The 21,719-nt window shown below is 39.8% G+C and overlaps 1 protein-coding gene across 1 annotated transcript; it reads left to right on the top strand.

The window, feature by feature from the left end:
* The first annotated feature begins 2,258 nt into the window (after positions 1-2,258).
* Positions 2,259-19,433, top strand: TMED7 (transmembrane p24 trafficking protein 7). The gene is made up of 3 exons (XM_079917686.1): positions 2,259-2,926; positions 8,000-8,245; positions 17,841-19,433. Exons 1-3 carry the CDS (start codon positions 2,732-2,734, stop codon positions 18,075-18,077), a joined length of 678 nt encoding a protein of 225 aa, XP_079773812.1. The 5' UTR covers positions 2,259-2,731; the 3' UTR covers positions 18,078-19,433.
* Positions 19,434-21,719: the final 2,286 nt, after the last annotated feature.

Genomic DNA, 21,719 nt, shown 5'->3' with positions numbered 1-21,719 from the left:
ATCACTCCAATCTTTTTGTCTTCACGTGGCATTCTCCCTGTGTGTCTGTGTTTGTGTGCCTCAGTTCTCCCTCTCCTTTCTCTTATAAGGACACCAGTCACTGGATTTAGGGTCCACTCTAAATCCAAGATGATTGCATCTTGAGATGCTTGACTTAATTATATTTCAGAAACCCTATTTCCAAGTAAGGTCGAATTCACAGGGTCTGGAAGTTAGGATTTGGACATATGTTTTTTTGGGGTACACAGTTTCACCTACTACATATGTTAACATAGGTAACACATTTTAACATGAAAAAGAGAAATATTGTCCAAATGAAAATTTAGTGATAAGGATCACATTGCTTTACATTTGTGTGAATCTCTTTAATATCTAGATTCATACAAGAAGCTGGGTGCTCGTCTGCTTTTACATTCGATATGTTGTATGTTGTTTTGGTTGAGATGTATGATGGAAATCCAACCTCCAGTAGATAAGCTCAGATCCTCTGAAGGGGTTTCAAAGTCTCCCAAAGGTCTTTGGGGCACACTTTGAGAACCACTGCTGTAAAGTACATACTTTAAAGTATATGCAAAGTGGAATTTCTAGGCCATATATGTATCTTCCACTTTATTAGATAATGCCACATTGTTTTCCAAAGCCGTTGGGCCAATTTACATTTCCACCAGCGATGTATGAGGGATCTTGTTGTCCTATTTGCTCGCCAACATCTGGTATTGCTGTATTTTTAAAAATTTGTCTATCTGCCTCTCTGGTGGTGTGTACTGTATTGCATTATGGTCTTAATCTTATTCATTCATTCATTCTTTGTTTGTATTGCCACTTGATACATGAAGAAATGGAGGTTTAAAAGAGCAATGTTTCTTGCCAAGAGTCAAGAGTTAGAAAATAGAACCCAAGCTTTCTACTTTGAAATTCATTCTTCTTTCCACTCACAGACACACACAAAAAACTACTTCTTTTTCTGGCCTAGCGTTACCAAAAGTGGGTTCAGCTGCTTGCCGCTCGAAGGCCAATAATCGAGAGGCAAGATTGGTTGGAAAGTTTGCTTTATTTCAGAGGCCGGAAACCTCCGAAGATCAACTCTCCACTGACAATCAATCAGTGGGCAAGACCTTTTAAAGGGGAGTTTCAGGTGTGTATAGGTGGAGGGAGGGGGCTACATGCAGAAACAGCACAGTCACCTCTGACAGTTGTCCTGCAATTAGTCATGCAGTGGTCTGACCAGTGTCACCTCGATTGTTTTAAGTACAGTTAGTCTTCAGTTCCAGGGTCAGTTTGTTCCCATTTCTTTGAGGCCAGTTCTCGGAATTGTGGTAGCTTATGTCATGGCTACAGTCTGGTCATCATGTAGTTAATTTCTTCCACCTGGTGGGGATTTCATTATCTACAAGACAGCTGCTCAAAGGATATGGCTCAGAATATTATCTATAGCCCTTGAGAAGGAACGAAATGTCCTTGACATTGTTTAATGACTATTGCTGTTTTGTCTTGTTTGACGGTTTTTTTTGCTTCTGCAGTTTTTCACTTCTTGATTAAATTTATTCTTTGACTAAAGTTTTTCTACAGACAAAAGGCAGGCTGAGGACATGGCACTATTGGGGCGGTTAGGGCATGGGGTTGTCTGTCCTGGGAAGGCCCCATAGGGTCCTGCTCTGTTTCACTTGGTCTCAGGAAGGTGCAATCTCCCCCAAATCTCATCTCCTGGGGGCTCCTTTCCCCCTGCAGAGGCTTTGGGCACCTGAGGCCATTAAAGGTCCTTCATCACCCCCCTCATCAAACGCCTCCACCTCCCCACCCGGCCTTCCCACCACCCTCTGACTTCCCTGCCTGGCTCTTACATACATGCTTACTGTATGATGCTTCCTGTATGACAACCACTCTTCTAGGGTTTTTTTCAAATAGTGAAGCCTTGTAGTAACCCTCTGGGTTAGGTACTATTACTTTTCTCATTTTTCAAATTCAAAGATTGAAGTAGAGAGGTTAAGCAGCTGGTCTACGGTCACACAGCCAGTAACCAGCAGAGTAGGGATTAGAACTACTGCAGTCTGGTGGTCACAGAATTCGCGCTCCTAGCAAAGCTGCTTCCCCCCAAACTTATTATTTACAAGAAAATTCTCTGCAAATTACAAAGCGCTCTACCACCGGTGATTAGCCCTCTAGAGCAATATCGGCTCTTCATCACTCCCTCTGAGCCTCCCTAGCGTTTAGCTCTAGCAGAAACACTCACGGGCCGGCAGCTCCTACCACAGGCCACACCCCTTCTCCTCGCCCCGCCCCGCCACGTTCACCATGCTGGCCACGCCTCTCGGCCCAGGCGCTGTCGGAGGCCTAGCTGACGCCTTGCTAGCTTCCACGTACACACTCCAACGTCTCTCCCCGCGGCCGGGGGAGAGCACATCCGGGTCGCTGGAGCAGGTGCCTCAAGCCCCGCCTCTTTCCCCAGTCTCTTGTTCCAGCTTCCGGCTATCTCAAGTCTTTTCCGCTTGTTTTCTGCCGTCTTTATCTGCGCTCCCTAGCTCGTTCTGGCGTCTAGGCCCTGGTCCCTCAGCACCCCTACCCTGTAACCAGCGACTCGCTGCGCATCTCGAATCTCTCGGGGCTCGGAGCAACTCTGCGGTGCGTCTTCGCGGTGCCGTTTGGGGTGAGGCCTGCCGCGCGCCGTGAGTCCGTGGAGACGTGAGCTCGCATCTCCCCGCAGCTCGGTTGAGGCCGCCGCCGCCGCTTCGGGATGCCCCGGCTGTGGTCCGCGCAGCGCTGGGCTGCCGTCGCGGGCCGTTGGGGCTGTAGGCTGCTCGCGCTGCTGCTGTTGCTGGTGCCGGGGCCCTGCGGCGCCTCTGAGATCACGTTCGAGCTGCCCGACAATGCCAAGCAGTGTTTCTACGAGGACATCACGCAGGGCACCAAGTGCACTCTCGAGTTCCAGGTACTACGGGCTCAGGCGGTCGCGGGCCCCAGCTCGCGGTTCCAGGGTCGAGACTGTTTTCTCATTCTTTGGCTGATTCAGGAATCACATCTAGGTAGCTGATGCAGGCCATTTGGCTTTCCTGTCCGAAACCTTGCGCATTAGACATTTAAGACCAGATGTTAAGGTATATAAATTCCAGAAATGCTTCCTGTGGCTGTGATTTTTCCGTCTTTTCTCTAATGTCCGTCATTTTGAACTTTCTTCTTTAAGAGTTTCCTTTTAAAAGAAAAATGTATTCCTGTTCCATAGTGCCCAACGTCAGTCCGCCGCTGTCTAATCCGCACCTCCACTTTAATCAGATTTCAAGTGCTGCCGGTATCTAACTCCGTTGCTTTTCAGTTTTTCCATTGGTATTAGGATTATTGGTTAATGTGGTTCCTGTCGTTGCAAGAGCTCTATTCCAGACCAGAAGACCATCTGCCAAAGGATTTGTAGAAGGAATTGCTGTGATAAATGAGAGGCCCCTTTTCATTTGAGGGATTATATAAAAAGTGCCTATTTAACAAAACGTAGTTTCTTAAATTGGTTAGAACAGTCTTTACTGTTTCTATTTTTGTTGGTAGACTTAACGTGTTTGAACAGCTGTTGAGTACTAGGTGCTGGTGATAGAGAAGTGAACAAAATATATAGGGTCGCTGCCATCATTCTTGATTCCCTACCCATCCTACAGTTCTTTTCTTAATTAGTACCTGTTCATTCATCAGAATTGTGCTTTAAGAGCAGAGAATAGGTGATATACGGTCTGGTCATTGGAATCTGGGAAGGCTTCCTTTAGGAAGTGATTTGATGCTGAACTGTAAAAGATGAGTTGTAAATGCTTTGGGGAGGGGGAAGAGGGAATGGCCTTTGCAAGGTCACTGTGGTAACAGTGACTGGGAATTTGAAGAACACAGAGAGGTCCACTATAGCGAGGAATAAGGAGCCAGAAGAAGGGAGGTCAGCAGGGGCCAGACCATGTAGTGCCCAGCTGGCCAGGTAAAGGATTTTTGTTTTTCCTAAGAGTATGAGAAGCTATCATAGGGTTGTAAGCAGTGTAGTGACAAGTTCTGAGTATTCTTGGTAGCTGTACGGATGTTAACTTGTGCAGGTAGAGAAGGTATTATGGAGTGTTGCCAAGTAGATGTAGAAGACTGATTAGGAGCTATTGTAGTGGTCCAGGCTGAGACTAGGGTGGTAGCACTGGGGAAGGAGAAAAGTGAAAGGATGGGAGATACTTTTTAGGTAAAAGCAACAGGACTTGGTGATGATTTGGCTACAGTGAGGGAGGGAGGGAGGGAGGCCAAGGATGACTTTTAGGCTTGCTTAACTTCATGGGTTAGGACCAGGAGACAGAAAAGATGATAGCAAGAATTGTAATATAAAGTGTCAGTGAAAATTTTATTTGTTTGAATTTAACAAACATTTCTTGACTTCTACGTGCAGATGCTGTGCTTGTTGGTGAGAGTACTACTATACTACTCTTGCGGGCTAAAAAATTAGCGTTTATTATGTGGCAGACAGTATAGCAAGCATTTCAGGTGTATTACTTAATTCTCAGGACAACTCGATATGAGATGGGTTTATTAGAGAGTTTTTATTATTTTTTTACTGATGAAGAAACTGAGGCTTCGGTAAGTTGAGACCCAGGGTTACAAAGTGTAACAGCAGAATCAGTATGCGGTTCCAGGTTAAGTTCTTTTTTTTTTTAAACATCTTTATAGGAGTATAATTGCTTTACAATGGTGTGTTAGTTTATGCTTTATAACAAAGTGAATCAGCTATACGTATACATGTATCCCCATATCTCTTCCCTCTTGCGTCTTCCTCCCTCCCACCCAGGTTAAGCTCTTAACCACTTCCTTTTACTACCTCCCAAAGACAAATAAGGCTGAACTTGACCTCAGGGACCTTACATAGACACATAGTCATGTAATGTTAAATGCAATAATGAAAGTACCCACTAGATATAGTGCTGGCTGACGACGGAGGATCATCAGGGGAAATTTAGCTGAGGGTCTGATGTATGAGCTGAGTCTAGAGGGATAAATAGAAGTTACTCTACAGGGTGGCAGAGGGGGGAGGGACTTCCTCACCAGATATGTTATGCTTGTGAGACTTAATTCCAGCAAGCCTGAAAATTAACCTGAGTCGGCACTGAAAATACTGAATCACAGGGTTGCTTTGTAACTGTGGGTCTGAGGGCTTTAGGGGGGAGGTTTGTGCCAGTTTGTCAGCATTGTTCATCGATGACAGTGAGATTGATGATTTGTACCTGGTCTCAGTGAGACCCCCGGAGAATCTGCTACTGAGAATAGTTATACGGCAAAAATATGCTTATGTGGAAAAGCAAAATATAAAAAAACCCAGTCAAGACTCTACTTTGGGCTCACTGATTCCAAGGTGTTCTTGCACACTTGGGTGGTTCCTGATCTGAGAGGGTATATTTCTGGCCACATCCCTCACAGCGGGAGAACAAAGGAGCCCATACCTGATCTCTTCTGTCCTCTTGCTGTGAGACAGCTTTTGACTGTGATGTTTTATATTGTATTCTCTCCCTCTCACAAACTGTAGATTTATAAGCGTAGTCATTTGGGGTCCTGTGATTCTTCTTCTACACAAACCCTGTGTAATTTGTCACTATTAGTGCAGATGTAGAGCAGAGACTTGTTCAGAGAATTTCTGGTATTTTTGGAACATAGAGTGAGAAAGGGTGTAGAAGGTGCTGAGACTTCCTTGAGGAAGTACAGGGGTGTGGTATGCTGTTGTTAACAGGTTTGGATTTTTCTGTAGGCCACAGGAATTATCAAAAGGTTTTGAGACATGTGGGGAGGGAGGTGTTACTGTCATCTGGTGGTTAGAGACTGGAGATGCTGCTAAGTACGCTACAGTGCGCAGGGCAACACAGCCCCCTGAAAGAAAGACTTACCCAGCCCCAGATAATCTAATAACTGAGGTTAAGAAACCCTGGATTAGAGGGAGGAGAGATTGGATTATGGGAAGACCTTTTAGGAAGTTGAGCCAATAGTCCCATCTGGATTGTGGATTGGGAATGGAAGAGATGGGGTGAATTTGAGAGAGGCAATAATATCGAGAGGTTTCTGTGACTAACTGGACAGGTAGACACATAATTTGAGATGATCCCCTGTTTCTTTCTTATGTGACCAGATAGGTTTTAAGGGTGATTTTTATCTGAAGTAAGATTATTTGTTTTAAAGTTTGATAGAAGAAAAGTGGCATGATGATCAGTTCTGGTTCTATATTTTTGTTTGCATGTATGTTTTGATTATTCAAAGTACTATGGTTAAGTATGAATAATTGGGTATATAAAATGAAGTCATTATTTTAACTAGAAGAAAGGTTGTCGACTTGTGGTGGGGAGGGGTAAATGCCCAATTGATAAGACACTGTTTTTATGTCAAACGTTATATCTGTATGTTAATATTTGCGTATTCTACGGTTTCCTCAGTGCCTAGTTATATTTCATTTAATTATCAAAATGATCTTTTAACATAGTTCAGTTATTTATCTTATCTCTTTAGTGACAAAAGGTCATATAAATAATCAATCTTCTCTGAAGTCCAAAGTTTGATCTCTGTGTTCCACAAATGTAGAATGTCAATATTATGCTAACCCAGAGGGTTCAAGCTTGAAAATATATCTCATGGTGGTTGGAAACCCCCAAACCCAATGTCTCTTCCTCATTACCTCAGGTGGATACAGGCACCCTATGTTTCTTCTCCTGTCTCCTCTCCCTCTTTTTCCCAGTCAGTGTTTTCTCATATAAGGAGTTTTTTCTCCTCTTTAATCCTTTTCCTTCTTCCTCTCTTATGCTTGCCAAGTAACCTCAGGAAAAATGTCTCCCTCTTCTCTTCATTTGTATAACTCAGATGGCTCAAATTGTAACTGATTAAGCATAAGCCTTTGAAAATAGCTCCAAAATCCTCTTCAGAAGCTTTTCACCTACCCCTGGCTTTCCTTTCATATGCTTTGCCTTAAACACAGACTGTGCAGAGGAACAAAACATTTATTTGCTTTCATGTTGTTCTGTTTTGGTTTTGCTTTAATCACAGGGGTTAAAACAATGTAGTTTAATCATTTATGTTTCTCTTGGAAACAAGTTTGTAAATAATTATATACTCTTGGAACAGGCCACAAGTCTATTCTGCTCAAAATGTAATTCAAAACAAAGTATGTATCAAATTCCATATAACTGACCTATAAAAGAACTTAAGAAACACAGTCTGTTTGTAATTTGGCAGTAAAATGAGCTTAAGTTCTCTAAAAGAAGTATGCATGGGGTGTTAGGCTAAGGACTGACCTACTTAAGTGCTTCACTGTACTATCTGAGAGTGCTAGGATGATGCTAATAGGAAACTAGATGAAAAAATTGGAGGAAGGAAAATATTACGTGGTAGTAAGCTTAAGGGTCAAGAGTATGAATTTGGCATTCAGCCTCTTACTAGGTGAAAAATCTTGGGTAGCTTACTTATTTTAACTCAGTTTGTCAAATTGAGGGAAAAATACTGTCTTGTAGGGTTGTTGGGAGAATTAAGTGATGTAAGAGGCCTCTAGTAACTAGAACAGTTGTCTGGATTGTTGGTTAGTTCCCTCTCTCCTGTCATGAGGAAATTTGTTCAGTTTCTGTAAAGCTTTAGTTGAACTGAGATCTGCCTCCCAAGTTCCATCCACTGGTAGAAATCAAGAAATGGGGCTTCCCTGGTGGCGCAGTGGTTGAGAGTCCGCCTGCCGATGCAGGGAACACGGGTTCATGCCCGGGTCTGGGAAGATCCCACATTGCCGCGGAGAGGCTAGGCCTGTGAGCCGTGGCCACTGAGCCTGTGCGTCCGGAGCCTGTGCTCCGCAACAGGAGAGCCCACAACAGTGAGAGGCCCGCGTACCGCAAAGAAAAAAAAAAAAAAAGAAGAAATGTAAAATTGCCTGTGATGGTAAAAAAAACCTTATAGCCATTTCAACAGGAAACCTGGTTGATTTCTCAAACTTGTTAGTTGCAGTGATCTCTTCATTTTTTGTTTGTTTTTTTCTCTTTTGTAGGTGATTACTGGTGGTCACTATGATGTAGATTGTCGATTAGAAGATCCTGATGGTAATGTGTTATACAAAGAGATGAAGAAACAGTATGATAGTTTTACCTTCACAGCCTCCAAAAATGGGACATACAAATTTTGCTTCAGCAATGAATTTTCTACTTTCACACATAAAACCGTGTATTTTGATTTTCAAGTTGGAGAAGACCCACCTTTGTTTCCTAGTGAGAACCGAGTCAGTGCTCTTACCCAGGTAATGAAAAGTCAGTAACACAACATTGATATGTTTAAAGGGAAAAAAAGCATAATTTAATATCCATTAACTCATTGATGGAATACAGAATTTTGTGACTTTAACTCAACCTTTAAGAAGTATCTTAACTCTTATAGTAGATTAGGCATTTCACAGAGAACTTCAGACTTTTTTAGTGAAGAAGAGTGTTAAAGGATTTTATGAAAAGAAAATAGACATTAAAATAGGGGGATCACTTAGGTAGAAACATCAATGGCAAAGAAAGCTTAAAAGTCTAAACAGTACTCTAGCATTATGAAGCATTTTCTATAATTCATGGAAGAATGTTGCTACCATAACTTAGCAGGTTGGTATAACTGGAAGCCAAAATGATGCTTTAATTAATGTATATATATATATATATATATACTTTTATACCAGTATTTAGTGTTACTCAAACTGCTGTTACAGTAACTTTTGCTGTAACTGAAGGTAAACTAGTAAAGATTAATAGTAAGTCATCTAACAAAAATAGTTAAGGTAACTAAATTGGATTTTATTTTGAAGAATAGCTTAATGAGGGAAAGATAGCAAAAGAAATTTAGAGTCAGTGAACAAATACTGCTCAGGTGATGAGAAGAGCTGTTTTATTTCTAGTTCAGATACATTTTGAGCTTAGAGTATGTCTAAAAGGTAGTTTGGTATTCAAAGGAATTATTTATCACCTTTTTGTTAAAACCTTAAATTGGATTTCATTGTTTCCAGGTTCCAGGTAGTCTCTTGGTCAAAATCATGTAGTGATAGAGGCAGTTTTTAAGAATGTGTAAGAGCCTTAATTCATAAACCTATTGTAAGCATTAATAAGATGTGTTCAAATGTTCTTATTTTTAGAAATGTTCCCTTTATTTTAGCATTATGTGTGAACAGCACTTTGTAAAAAGATTTTTCTTTGGGGCCATTGTTTATAACTTAACCTTCATAAGTTTTAATTTGTAAAATAAGATAGTTTGCTTTAAAAACCTAAGCAGGGACTTCCCTGGTGGTCCAGTGGGTAAGACTCCACGCTCCCAATGCAGAGGGCCCGGGTTCAATCCCTGGTCAGGGAACTAGATCCCATATGCATGCCACAACTAAGAGTTTGCATGCCGCAACTGAGGAGCCCTCATGCTGCAACTTAGAAGTCCGCATGCCGCAACTAAAAAAGATCCCACGTGTCACAACGAGCATCACACGTGCCACAACTGAGACCTGGTGTAGGCAAGATAGATAGGTAGATAAAAACCTACATAGATAAACGCTTTTAGGACCGCTTAACCTCCTTTATTTGTATCACATTTTATTATTCTTTTTTTTAATTGTTGTGTTAATTTCTGCTGTACAATGGAGTGAATCAGCTGTATGTGTGTGTATATATATATATATTCCTCCTCTTGGACCTCCCTCCCATACCCCTCATCCCGTCTAGGCCATCACAGAACACCAAGCTGAGCTCCCTGTGCTATACCACAGGTTCCCACTAGCTATCTGTTTTACACGTGGTAGTGTATTTATGTCAAACCTAATCTCCCAGTTCATCCCTCCTAACCCCCCCAGCCGTGTCCACATGTCCGTTCTCTACGTCTGCATCTCTATTCCTGCCCTAGAAATAGGTTCATCTGTACGATTTTTCTAGATTCCACATATATGCGTGGAATATATTGATTAATATACGATATTTATTTTTCTCTTTCTGACTGACTTCATTCTGTATGACAGACTCCAGGGCCATCCACATCTACAGATGGTCCAATTTCGTTCCTTTTTATGGCCGAGTAATATTCCATTATATATATGTACCACATCTTCTTTATCCATTCATCTTGTCAGTGGACATTTAGGTTGTTTCCGTGACCTGGCTACTGTAAATAGTGCTGCAGTGAACATTGGAGTACATGTGTGTCTTTTTGAGTTATGGTTTTCCCAGGGTATATGCCCAGTAGTAGTAGTGCTGGGTCATATGGTAGTTCTATTTTTAGCTTTATAAGGAACCTCCATACTGTTCTGCATAGTGGCTATATCAGTTTACATTCCCACCAGCAGTGTAAGAGGGTTCCCTTTTCTCCACACCCTCTCCAACATTTATTGTCTGTAGATATTTTGATGATGCTCATTCTGACCAGTGTGAGGTGATACCTCATTGTAGTTTTGATTTGCATTTCTCTAATGATTAGTGATGTTGAGCATCCTTTCATGTGTTTGTTGGCCATCTGTATATCTTCTTTGGAGAAATGTCTGTTTAGTTCTTCTGCCCATTTTTGGATTGGGTTGTTTGTTTTTTGATATTGAGCTGTATGAGCTGCTTGTATATTTTGGAGATTAATCCTTCGTCAGTTGCTTCGTTGGCAAATATTTTTTCCCATTCTGAGGGTTGTCTTTTGGTCTTGTTTATGGTTTCCTTTGCTGTGCAAAACTTAAGTTTCATTAGGTCCCATTTGTTTATTTTTGGTTTTATTTCCATTTCTCTAGGAGGTGGGTCAAAAAGGATGTTGCTGTGATTTATGTCATAGAGTGTTCTGTCTATGTTTTCCTCTAAGAGTTTTATAGTGTCTGGCCTTACATTTAGCTCTTTAATCCATTTTGAGTTTATTTTTGTGTTTGGTATTAGGAAGTGTTCTAATTTCATTCTTTTACATGTAGCTGTCCGGTTTTCCCAGCACCACTTATTGAAGAGGCTGTCTTTTCTCCATTGTATATCCTTGCCTCCTTTATCAAAGATAAGGTAACCATGGGTTTATCTCTGGGATTTCTATCCTGTTCCGTTGCTCTATATTTCTGTTTTTGTGCCAGTACCATACTGTCTTGATTATTGTAGCTTTATAGTATAGTTTGAAGTCAGGGAGCCTGATTCCTCCAGTTCCATTTTCCTTTCTCAAGATTGCTTTGGCTGTCCGGGGTCTTTTGTGTTTCCATGCAAATTGTGAAATTTTTTGTTCTAGTTCTATGAAAAATGCCATTGGTAGTTTGATAGGGATTGCATTGAATCTGTAGATTGCTTTAGGTAATATAGTCATTTTCACAGTATTGATTCTTCCAATCCAAGAACATGGTATATCTCTCCACCTGTTTGTATCGCCTTTAATTTCTTTCATCAGTGTCTTATAGTTTTCTGCATACAGGTCTTTTGTCTCCTTAGGTAGGTTTATTCCTAGGTATTTTATTCTTTTTGTTGCAATGGTAAATGGGAGTGTTTCCTTAATTTCTCTTTCAGATTTTTCGTCATTAGTGTATAAGAATGCAAGAGATTTCTTTGCATTAATTTTGTATGTTGCTACTTTACCAAATTCATTGATTAGCTTTAGTAGTTTTCTGGTATCATCTTTAGGATTCTCTATGTATAGTATCATGTCATCTGCAAACAGTGACAGTTTCACTTCTTTTCTGATTTCGATTCCTTTTATTTCTTTTTCTTCTCTGATTGCTGTGGCTAAAACTTCCAAAACTATACTGAATAATGGTGGTGAGATTGGGCAACCTTGTCTTGTTCCTGATCTTAGAGGAAATGGTTTCAGTTTTTAACATTGAGAACGATGTTGACTGTGGGTTTATCATATATGGCCTTTATTACATTGAGGTAGGTTCCCTCACTTTCTGGAGAGTTTGTATCATAAATGGGTGTTGAATTTTGTAGAAAACTTTTTGTGCATCTATTGAGGTTATCATATGGTTTTTATTCTTCAGTTTGTTAATATGGTGTATCACATTGATTGATTTGTGTATACTGAAGAATCCTTGTGTTTCTGGGATAAACCCCACTTGATCATGGTGTATGATCCTTTTAATGTGCTGTTGGATTCTGTTTGCTAGTATTTTGTTGAGGATTTTTGCATCTATGTTCGTCAGTGATATTGGTCTATAGTTTTCTTTCTTTGTGACATCTTTGTCTGGTTTTGGTATCAGGGTGATGGTGGCCTCGTAGAATGAGTTTGGGAGTGTTCCTCCCTCTGCTGTATTTTGGAAGAGTTTGAGAAGGATAGGTGTTAGCTTTTCTCTAAATGTTTGATAGAATTCGCCTGTGAAGCCATCTGGTCCTGGGCTTTTGTTTGTTGGAAGATTTTTATTCACAGTTTCAATTTCAGTGCTTGTGATTGGTCTGTTCATATTTTCTGTTTCTTCCTGGTTCAGTCTTGGGAGGTTGTATTTTTCTAAGAATTTGTCCATTTCTTTCAGGTTGTCCATTTTATTGGCATAGAGTTGCTTGTAGTAGTCTCTCATGATCCTTTGTGTTTCTGCGGAGTCAGTTGTTACTTCTCCTTTTTTCATTTCTCATTCTGTTGATTTGAGCCTTCTCCCTTTTTTTCTTGATGAGTCTGGTTAATGGTTTATCAATTTTGTTTATCTTCTCAAAGAACCAGCTTTTAGTTTTATTGATCTTTGCTATCGTTTCCTTCATTTCTTTTTCATTTATTTCTGATCTGATTTTTATGATTTCTTTCCTTTTTCTAACTTTGGGGTTTTTTTGTTCTTCTTTCTCTAATTGCTTTAGATGCAAGGTTAGGTTGTTTATTTGAGATGTTTCCTGTTTCTTAAGGTAGGATTGTATTGCTATAAACCTCCCTCTTAGAACTGTTTTTGCTGCATCTCATAGGTTTTGGATCGTCGTGTCTCCATTGTCATTTGTTTCTAGGTATTTTTTTATTTCCTCTTTAATTTCTTCAGTGATCACTTCGTTATTAAGTAGTGTATTGTTTAGCCTCCATGTGTTTGTGTTTTTTACAGATTTTTTCCTGTAATTGATATCTAGTTTCATAGCGTTGTGGTTGGAAAAGATACTTGATACGATTTCAATTTTCTTAAATTTACCAAGGCCTGATTTGTGACCCAAGATATGATCTATCCTGGAGAATTTTCCATGAGCACTTAGAAGAAAGTATATTCTGTCGTTTTTGGATGGAATGTCCTATAAATGTCAATTATGTCCGTCTGGTCTAATGTTTCATTTAAAGCTGTGTTTCCTTGTTTATTTTCATTTTGGATGATCTGTCCATTGGTGAAAGTGGGGTGTAAAGTCCCCTACTATTATTGTAGTAGTGCCAGTAATTTGTAGTTACTGTCGATTTGTAGTTACTGACAATTTCTCCTTTTATGGCTGTTAGCATTTGCCTTATGTATTGAGGTGCTCCTATGTTGGGTGCATAAATGTTTACAGTTGTTATATCTTCTTGGATTGATCCCTTGATTTTTACGTAGTCTCCTTCTTTGTCTCTTGTAATAGTCTTTATTTTAAAGTCTATTTTGTCTGATATGAGAATTGCTAGTTCAGCTTTCTTTTGATTTCCATTTGCATGGAATATCTTTTTCCATCCCCTCAGTTTCAGTCTGTATGTGTCCCTAGGTCTGAAGTGGGTCTCTTGTAGACAGCATATATACAGGTTTTGTTTTTGTGTCCATTCAGCCAGTCTGTGTCTTTTGGTTGGGGCATTTAATCCATTTACATATAAGGTAATTATCGAGATGTATGTTCCTATTGTCATTTTCTTGATTGTTTTGGGTTTGTTTTTGTAGGTTTTTTCCTTCTCTTTTGTTTCCTGCCTAGAGAACTTCCTTTAGCATTTGTTGTAAAGCTGGTTTGGTGGTGCTGAATTCTCTTAACTTCTGCTTGTCTGTAAAGGTTTTAATTTCTCTTGTCAAATCTGAATGAGATTCTTGCTGGGTAGAGTAATCTTGGTTGTAGGTTTTTCCCTTTCATCACTTTCAATATGTCCTGCCACTCCCTTCTGGCTTGCAGAGTTTGTGCTGAAAGATCAGCCGTTAATCTTATGGGGATTCCCTTGTATGTTATTTGTTGCTTTTCCCTTGCTGCTTTTAATAATTTTTCTTTGTATTTAATTTTCGTTAGTTGGATTAATACATGTTTTGGCGTGTTTCTCCTTGGATTTATCCTGTATGGGACTCTCTGTGCTTCCTGGACTTGTTTGACTATTTCCTTTCCAATGTTAGGGAAGTTTTCAACTGTAATCCCTTCAAATATTTTCTCAGACTCTTTCTTCTTCTCTTCTTCTTCTGGGACCCCTATAATTCGAACATTGGTGTGTTTAATGTTATCCCAGAGGCCTCTGAGACTGTCCTCAATTATTTTCATTCTTTTTTCTTTATTCTGCTCTGTGGCAGTTACTTCCACTGTTTTATCTTCCAGGTCACTTATCCTTCCTTCTGCCTCAGTTATTTTGCTATTGATTCCTTCTAGAATATTTTTAATTTCATTTAATGTGTTCTTCATCATTGTTTGCTTGCTCTTTATTTCTTCTAGGTCCTCATTAAACGTTTCTTGTGTTTTCTCCATTCTGTTGCCAAGATTTTGGATCATCTTTACTATCATTACTCTGAATTCTTTTTCAGGTAGACTGCCTATTTCCTCCTCATTTGTTTGGTCTGGTGGGTTTTTACCTTGCTCCTTCATGTGCTATGTATTTCTCTGTCTTCTCATTTTGTTTAACTTACTGTGTTTGGTGTCTCCTTTTCACAGGCTGCAAGTCCGTAGTTCCCATTATTTTTGGTGTCTGCCCACAGCGTGTGAGATTGGTTCAGTGGCTTGTGTAGACTTCCTGGTGGAGGGGAGTGGTGTGTGTGCTCTGGTGGGTGGGGCTGGATCTTTTGGTGGCAGGGCTGTGTCCAGTGGTATGTTTTGGTATGTGTCTGTGTCTGTGAACTTAGTATGACTTTAGGCAGCTTCTCTGCTAATGGGTGGCATTGTGTTCCTGTCTTGATAGTTGTTTGGCATGGGGTGTCCAACATTGGAGCCTGCTGGCCGTTGGGTGGAGCTGGGTCCTAGAGTTGAGACGGACATCTCTGGGAGAGCTCTCGCCGATTGGCATTACGTGTGGCTAGGAGGTCTCTGGTGGTCCAGTGTCCTGGACTCGGCTCTCCCAGCTCGGAGGCTCAGGCCCGACAGCCGGCCAGAGCACCAAGACCCTGGCAGCCACACAGCTCAGAAGAAAGGGAAGAGAGAAAAACCTAGCAGGTAGAACCTCAAACCAAATGGTAAAAGCAAACCTAAATAGACAAATTCACACAAAGAAGCATACACATACACCCTCACAAAAAGAGAAAAAAAGGAATAAAATTAAATTTAAAAAATTAATAAAAATAAATAAAAGGAAGAGAGCAGCCAAACCAATAAACAGATCCAGCAGTGATAACAAGCACTAAAACTAAGATAAAGATAAAACCAAAACAAATCAGACACAGAAAGCAAACCCCAAGTCTACAGTTGCTCCCAAAGTCCACCGCCTCAATTTTGAGAACATTCATTGTCTATTCAGGTATTCCACAGATGCAGCATACATCGAGTTGATTGTGGCATTTAATCCGCTGCTCCTGAGGCTGCACAGAGAAATTTCCCTTTCTCTTCTTTGTTCGCACAGCTCCTGGGGCTCAGCTTTAGTTTTGGCCCCGCCCCTGTGTGTAGGTTGCCCTCTGGTGTCTGTTCCCACCCTGACAGGACGGGGTTAAAGTAGCAGCTGATTAGGGCTGTCTTGCTCACTCAGGCTGGGGAGAGGAGGGTATGGTAGTCATAATTGGTTTGCAGGGCAAGCCTGCAGCGGCAGAGGCCAGTGTAACATTGCAGCTGCCTGAGGCAGGCTGTGTGTTCTCCCAGGGAAGTTGTCCCTGGATCACGGGACCCTGGCAGTGGCAGGCTGGACAGCCTCCCAAGAGGGGAGGTATGGATAGTGACCTGTGCTTGCACACAGGCTTCTTGGTGGCTGCCGCAGCACCCTTAGCGTCTCATGCCTATCTCTGGGGTCCAAGCTGATAGCCATGGTTCACACCCATCTCTGAAGCTCGTTTAGGCAGCACTCTGAATCCCCTCTCCTCGCGTACCTCAAAACAATGGTCTCTTGCCTCTCTGGCAGGTCCAGACCTTTTCCCGGACTCCCTCCCGGCTAGCTGTGGTGCACTATCCCCCTTCAGGCTGTGTTCATGCAGCCAACCCCAGTCCTCTCCCTGGGATCCGACCTCCAAAGCCTGAACCTTAGCTCCCAGCCACCACCCGCCCCGGTGGGTGAGCAGACAAGCCTCTCGGGCTGGTGAGTGCTGGTCGGCACCGATCTTCTGTGCGGGAATCTCTGCGCTTTGCCCTTTGCACCCCTGTTGCTGCGCTCTCCTCCGTGGCTCCGAAGCTTCCCCCCGCACTGTCCCCACCAGTGAAGGGGCTTCCTAGTGTGTGGAAACTTTTCCTCTTTCACAGCTCCCTCCCAGAGGTGCAGGTCCCGTCCCTACTCTTTTGTCTCTGTTTTTTCTTTTGCCCTACCCAGGTACGTGGGGAGTTTCTTGTCTTTTGGGAAGTCTGAGGTCTTCTGCAGGCATTCAGTAGGTGTTCTGTAGGAGTTGTTCCACATGTAGATGAATTTTTGATGTATTTGTGGGGAGGAAGGTGCTCTCCGTGTCTTACTCCTCTGCCATCTTGTAGGGCTCCTCATTCCAAGATCTTTTGTTCCTTACCTCACCAGGATACTGGGCACCGATGTCAACATACTTAACATCTAATTCCACTGTTAAAGCAGCAAAGAAAACACTGTTTCTTCTGGGGAGTCTGTAGCACAGGACAGAAGAGCTGCTGCAGGCCCAGCGCGGGTGGCAGTGAGGGACGCCAGTCTTCATCTCTCATACTTTTTAAATGAACTTTTAATGAAATATTTTTGTAACTATTCCTTTCATACTTACTTTGGTAGAACTTTATTAAGTGTTTAAATTATTTTCTAATGTCTATTATTAAAATTACAACAAACAAAAATTGAAATAAAAAACTAATACATGGTTTGTGATGTAAAATAAGTATAATAAAGCATATATTTCATCACCAGGATTAAGTTTTCAGCAGTAGAAAAACATTAAACTGGTATACAACAAAAAAAATTACTCTTAACCTATCTCAAAGCAGATAGTGTAATTTAGAAAAAGCTATGGTGTCATCAGATGAAGGCCTACAAACTCATTACACAGTGAAAATGAAACTTATGTCCTGTTGAGAACGTATATATTAGTTTTGTTGACTGGCATGAGGAAGACTTATTTAGCAAAGTGGTAAACGTGAAAAAAAAATTCCTACTCTGACCTATCACTTTTCAGTTTCGGCTGCTTTTAAGATAGTTGAAATAACTTTGACTAACAATCTACTTTTATGCCATATTTCGTTTGTTTTTGTATATATTTGGACTTTGATTCATATCATTATAATTGGTCAAATTTAGTGACCTGCCATTCCCTTCCTCCTAATTCTTCCTCTTTAAGAAACCTGGCCTTGAAACTCGGTAGCTACCAACCTTAACCGCTTAGTATTTCTCCTACTGTTAGCTTCATGTTCCATCTGCCACCTTAACAGATGCCACAGTTGGGACGTTCCAGTTTGGGGCAATAGCTGCTTCATGGGATCTCTAGCCTTACCAGTCATCCTAGTGAGAATGCGTAGAAGCGTTGCTTTGCCAGGACCATTGACACGAATGAGTGAATGAATGAGTGCCAGTTTAGTAGAATGTTAGTCAGATGAGGAATTGCGATCAAATTAAAAGAAAAGATGAATATGCTAGATGGATTGTACAGAAAGTATTAAAACATACTAACTGAAAATCTTTCTCTTTAGATGGAATCTGCCTGTGTTTCAATTCACGAAGCTCTGAAATCTGTCATTGACTATCAGACTCATTTCCGTTTGAGAGAGGCCCAAGGCCGAAGCCGAGCTGAGGATCTAAATACAAGAGTGGCCTATTGGTCAGTAGGAGAAGCCCTCATTCTTCTGGTGGTTAGCATAGGGCAGGTATTTCTTCTGAAAAGCTTTTTCTCAGATAAAAGAACCACGACAACTCGTGTTGGATCGTAACTACGTTTTGAGAATTGATCCACCATTGCCGCTGTAATATTGCTGTCCTCTAATTAATTTTAGGTACCGAAGAACTTAATATTGGCAACATTTTTAGAATCTTACTCATACACTTGTTGTGGAGGGATGTACGATGCATTCCCCAAGCTGTGGAAAGGACACCTTTTTTTATTTGTAAAGGTAGAAAAACTTTGGGACTTATTTTGGGCTATTCATAAATATTCAGCACAATGATCTACTCTTTTCTTGGTTGTTTCTATCTGCTCTTCGCACACTAAAGTATTTTGATTTGGTATTTTGGTTCCTTTTAGCCATTTAAAAATACTTTTCTTGTAAGTAGTGGAGATTTTTAAAACCTTCAGTTTAATGTCTACATGTGTTGTGGAGGAAGAAAATTACCTTTCAGTTGTTTATAGGAAATAAAGTTTTGTTTTTAAGAAAACCAGTTGTGATTAGCTATAGCCCAAGCCCTATTCTGCACTGTTTAATTTTATGAGGAAAAAAATCTACCATAGAAATGTTAGTTAATATTGATATAATTTTAAATTGATACATCATGGTTTAATTTATTTCTCAGTAGCTTGGAAAATATCGTTTTTATTGTTTGGGTTTATTCTATGATCTATAACCAGATATGTTATTTTTTTTCATAAAGACATTTTTACCACACAGAAAATAGTATGTTTCAATAACATAATAGAGTTTACACAGGCCTTAAAAGTCAGACTGTTGTAACAGGTAGAATAATTACAGAATAATTTAAGACACTACAATGGGGGGCAAATGAAATGAGAAGACTTTTAGTGAGTTATCTGCACATATTACATTTTCAGTGCTTTTATAAAGAAAAAAGGTGATCTGTTTCATCGTAAACATTTGAATTGGCTAGTTCTTGCTCTTATGTGGCTTTAATGTCTGAGTCACTCCCAGCTTAAATTGAGAGTTGTAATATAGTATTATAAAAGTGCCATACATTTTATCCTAATGGGTGTGATGCACTGAGAAGTTAGTTACTTTGGTTTTTTTCTTTCTTTCTTTCTTTTTTGGTTTTTTTTGTCTTGCACATGTAATTTGTACAATCTCTGGTTAACAGCCCTAAGATGATGTTAAAAATTTAGAATGCCGTGTATGTGTTTCTTATTTGATAATCTTCATTGATTGTACTGCATTTAACGAGTATTAGTGCATTTTCTGTAGACTATAGGGTTTAGACTGTGTTTGTGTTTTATAACTTGCATACATTGAGCTGATTGAAATAAGATTCCAAGTATTCTAGAATGGAATACAAGATGATGCAGAACTGGGTTTAAAGCTTTTATGCTGTTAAAAAAAAAATTGCAACTGCTTTTTGCCATGCTTCTATCCCCCACCTAAAAGTGATGAGTGCTGAACGTGACTGTCATATTGTTAGGACTTTGATATGTGGTACCACAGAATACTGATTGGATAGCAATTCTAGTCACTTACCACTACTGACTAGAAGTTAACTCTTAATTCTAAGCTGTCTTAAGATGCATATACACTGCTGCATGTAAGAGCAAAATGAATTCAGGTTGTCCTGCTTGCTAATTTCAAGTGCTACAGTGTAGCAAGGGATGAACATATTTTCAGACTTTTAATTCTAAAATTTTTGAAGACCAAATAGCTACTCCTTCAACAATATATACCAGTGGATTAAGAACTGAAGTTTAAGATTCTGCAGATTTATCTATTGGGGTTCTTGTATTGGAGTTGTCCTGTAGCTTTTTAAGTGTCCCTCTAGATTTGCAAATTTTAAACACTAATGTTAAAGTGATAAACATGGGAGTATGTTAAATGTCCTTTTCTGGTTGCCTGTCTGCTCTTTTGTATTCAGATAGTTACACCATAATTCAGCAGAGCTGGGTATCATAAGTGTGCCGAGTTTGGCATAGATAATGCAGTTATTTAATCTGTGCCTATCAAAACTTCATGATATTTAAAGATTATTACCACAGATAACTTGCGGTGAAACTATTGAGATATATTAAAATTTTTTTAAATCACCACTGTTACCTGTTGTAGAAAATAGTAGTGACTTAGTCTAGTCTGTTTGTAACTGGTTAAAGTTTGATGGCTTGCCTATACTCAACTAGGTATGTATATTAAAATTAGAAAATACATATCTACCTAGACATGAATATTAAGTAAGAACTTTTTTCTTCCTTCCCCTATATAATTTGTAGCTCATCTTTTTTCTTTAATCCTTTCATAACTTGTTGCAACAGTTTGAATTCCCCAAATATTTACGTTTGGACATATGGCTCAGAATACATATTTAAACATCATTAGCTGTATATATTTTTAAAGTAGAATAAATAATGGAAAGGGACTTGATATATAAGTTTATACTAAAATTCCAACTGTGTGAAGATACATTTTAAGATATTACTTTGCTAATAATCTAAATATTCATTTTTTATTAAAGAAACAAATGGTTTGGGGTTCACAGCTTTCATCCTGGCTTGATGATAGTCAACTTTGAAAACACAGTGGACTGAAAAGCAATTTTATTCTTTGAAAGATTTCATTTAAATCTCTGTACTATCCATTTTTGCTTCAGTTTGTAAATGTGTAACATTTATGGTTAAATAGGACAAAGCAGACCCTATGACTATTGTTTTCAAGAATTAAACAAATTGATATATCAATTATTCAAAGGGGGTTTTCGTTTACTTTTGAAAAGAAAAATTTCTCTAAATTAAAAATGTTCGTTCTGCAGGATTGCACCAATCAATTCTTGTAGAATAAAAAAATATTTCAACAAACTGACTTCACTTATTTCTGTCAAGATTTAAATCTTTTTGAAGCTCCTTATCAGCTTGCAGCTTGGAGTATAGTTTTGTAGCAAGAGAGTGATAATTTACTTGATATTTCATTGGAACATCTCAGGGACTGACCAAGAAAGAAAGTTAAAGAAGAGAAATACAACCTGTAAACACCTCACTTTTAACCTTACTTTTCCTTTTCTTACTGAAAGTTTTGGTGAAAGGAAGTTAAGCCTTCAATTCCCTAAAAAGCTCTTAGTTTTTAGGTAAATTAACCTTTGGTTGTATAATGCCAAGTTTTCTGAACTTTGTTCCCCATTATAATGTTATGGGGGATGTTCTGATTCCTAGGCACAAGTACAAAAGTAGCAGAGAAATAATAATATATTGGGCTGGCCAAAAAGTTCGTTCAGTTTTAAGTAAAAAGACATTTTTCATTTTCACCAGGAACTAAATTGAGCAACGTATTCATTCACCAAATGAAATTTTTGGCCAACCCAATGGGTTAACACTTATTGAATGCTTTCCTTGTGCCAGCTGCTGTGATAAGTCTTTTGCTTGTACTGACACGTTTCATCTTTGCAATAATCCTATGAAGTAAGGATATTATTCCCATTTTACAGATGAGGAAAGGGAGGCCTAGAGAGGTTAAGAAACCTGCCTATATCACAGTTAGTAATTAACAAAATCTGGAATATGAACCATGGCAGTCTGGCTCCAGACCCCCCTTTCTCAACCACTATGCAGTAATTATCTACAAGCACCACTTAAGGATAGATCTCCAAAGGTTTAGCAGTCTTGATTTCAGTATACCTCAGTAGCAGTTCAGGGGCTTCCCTGGTGGCGCAGCGGTTAA

Source organism: Stenella coeruleoalba (assembly GCF_951394435.1).
Source record: "Stenella coeruleoalba genome assembly, chromosome: 3".
NCBI classification, from domain to species: domain Eukaryota; kingdom Metazoa; phylum Chordata; class Mammalia; order Artiodactyla; family Delphinidae; genus Stenella; species Stenella coeruleoalba.
This window is presented reverse-complemented; position numbering and strand designations above follow the sequence as displayed.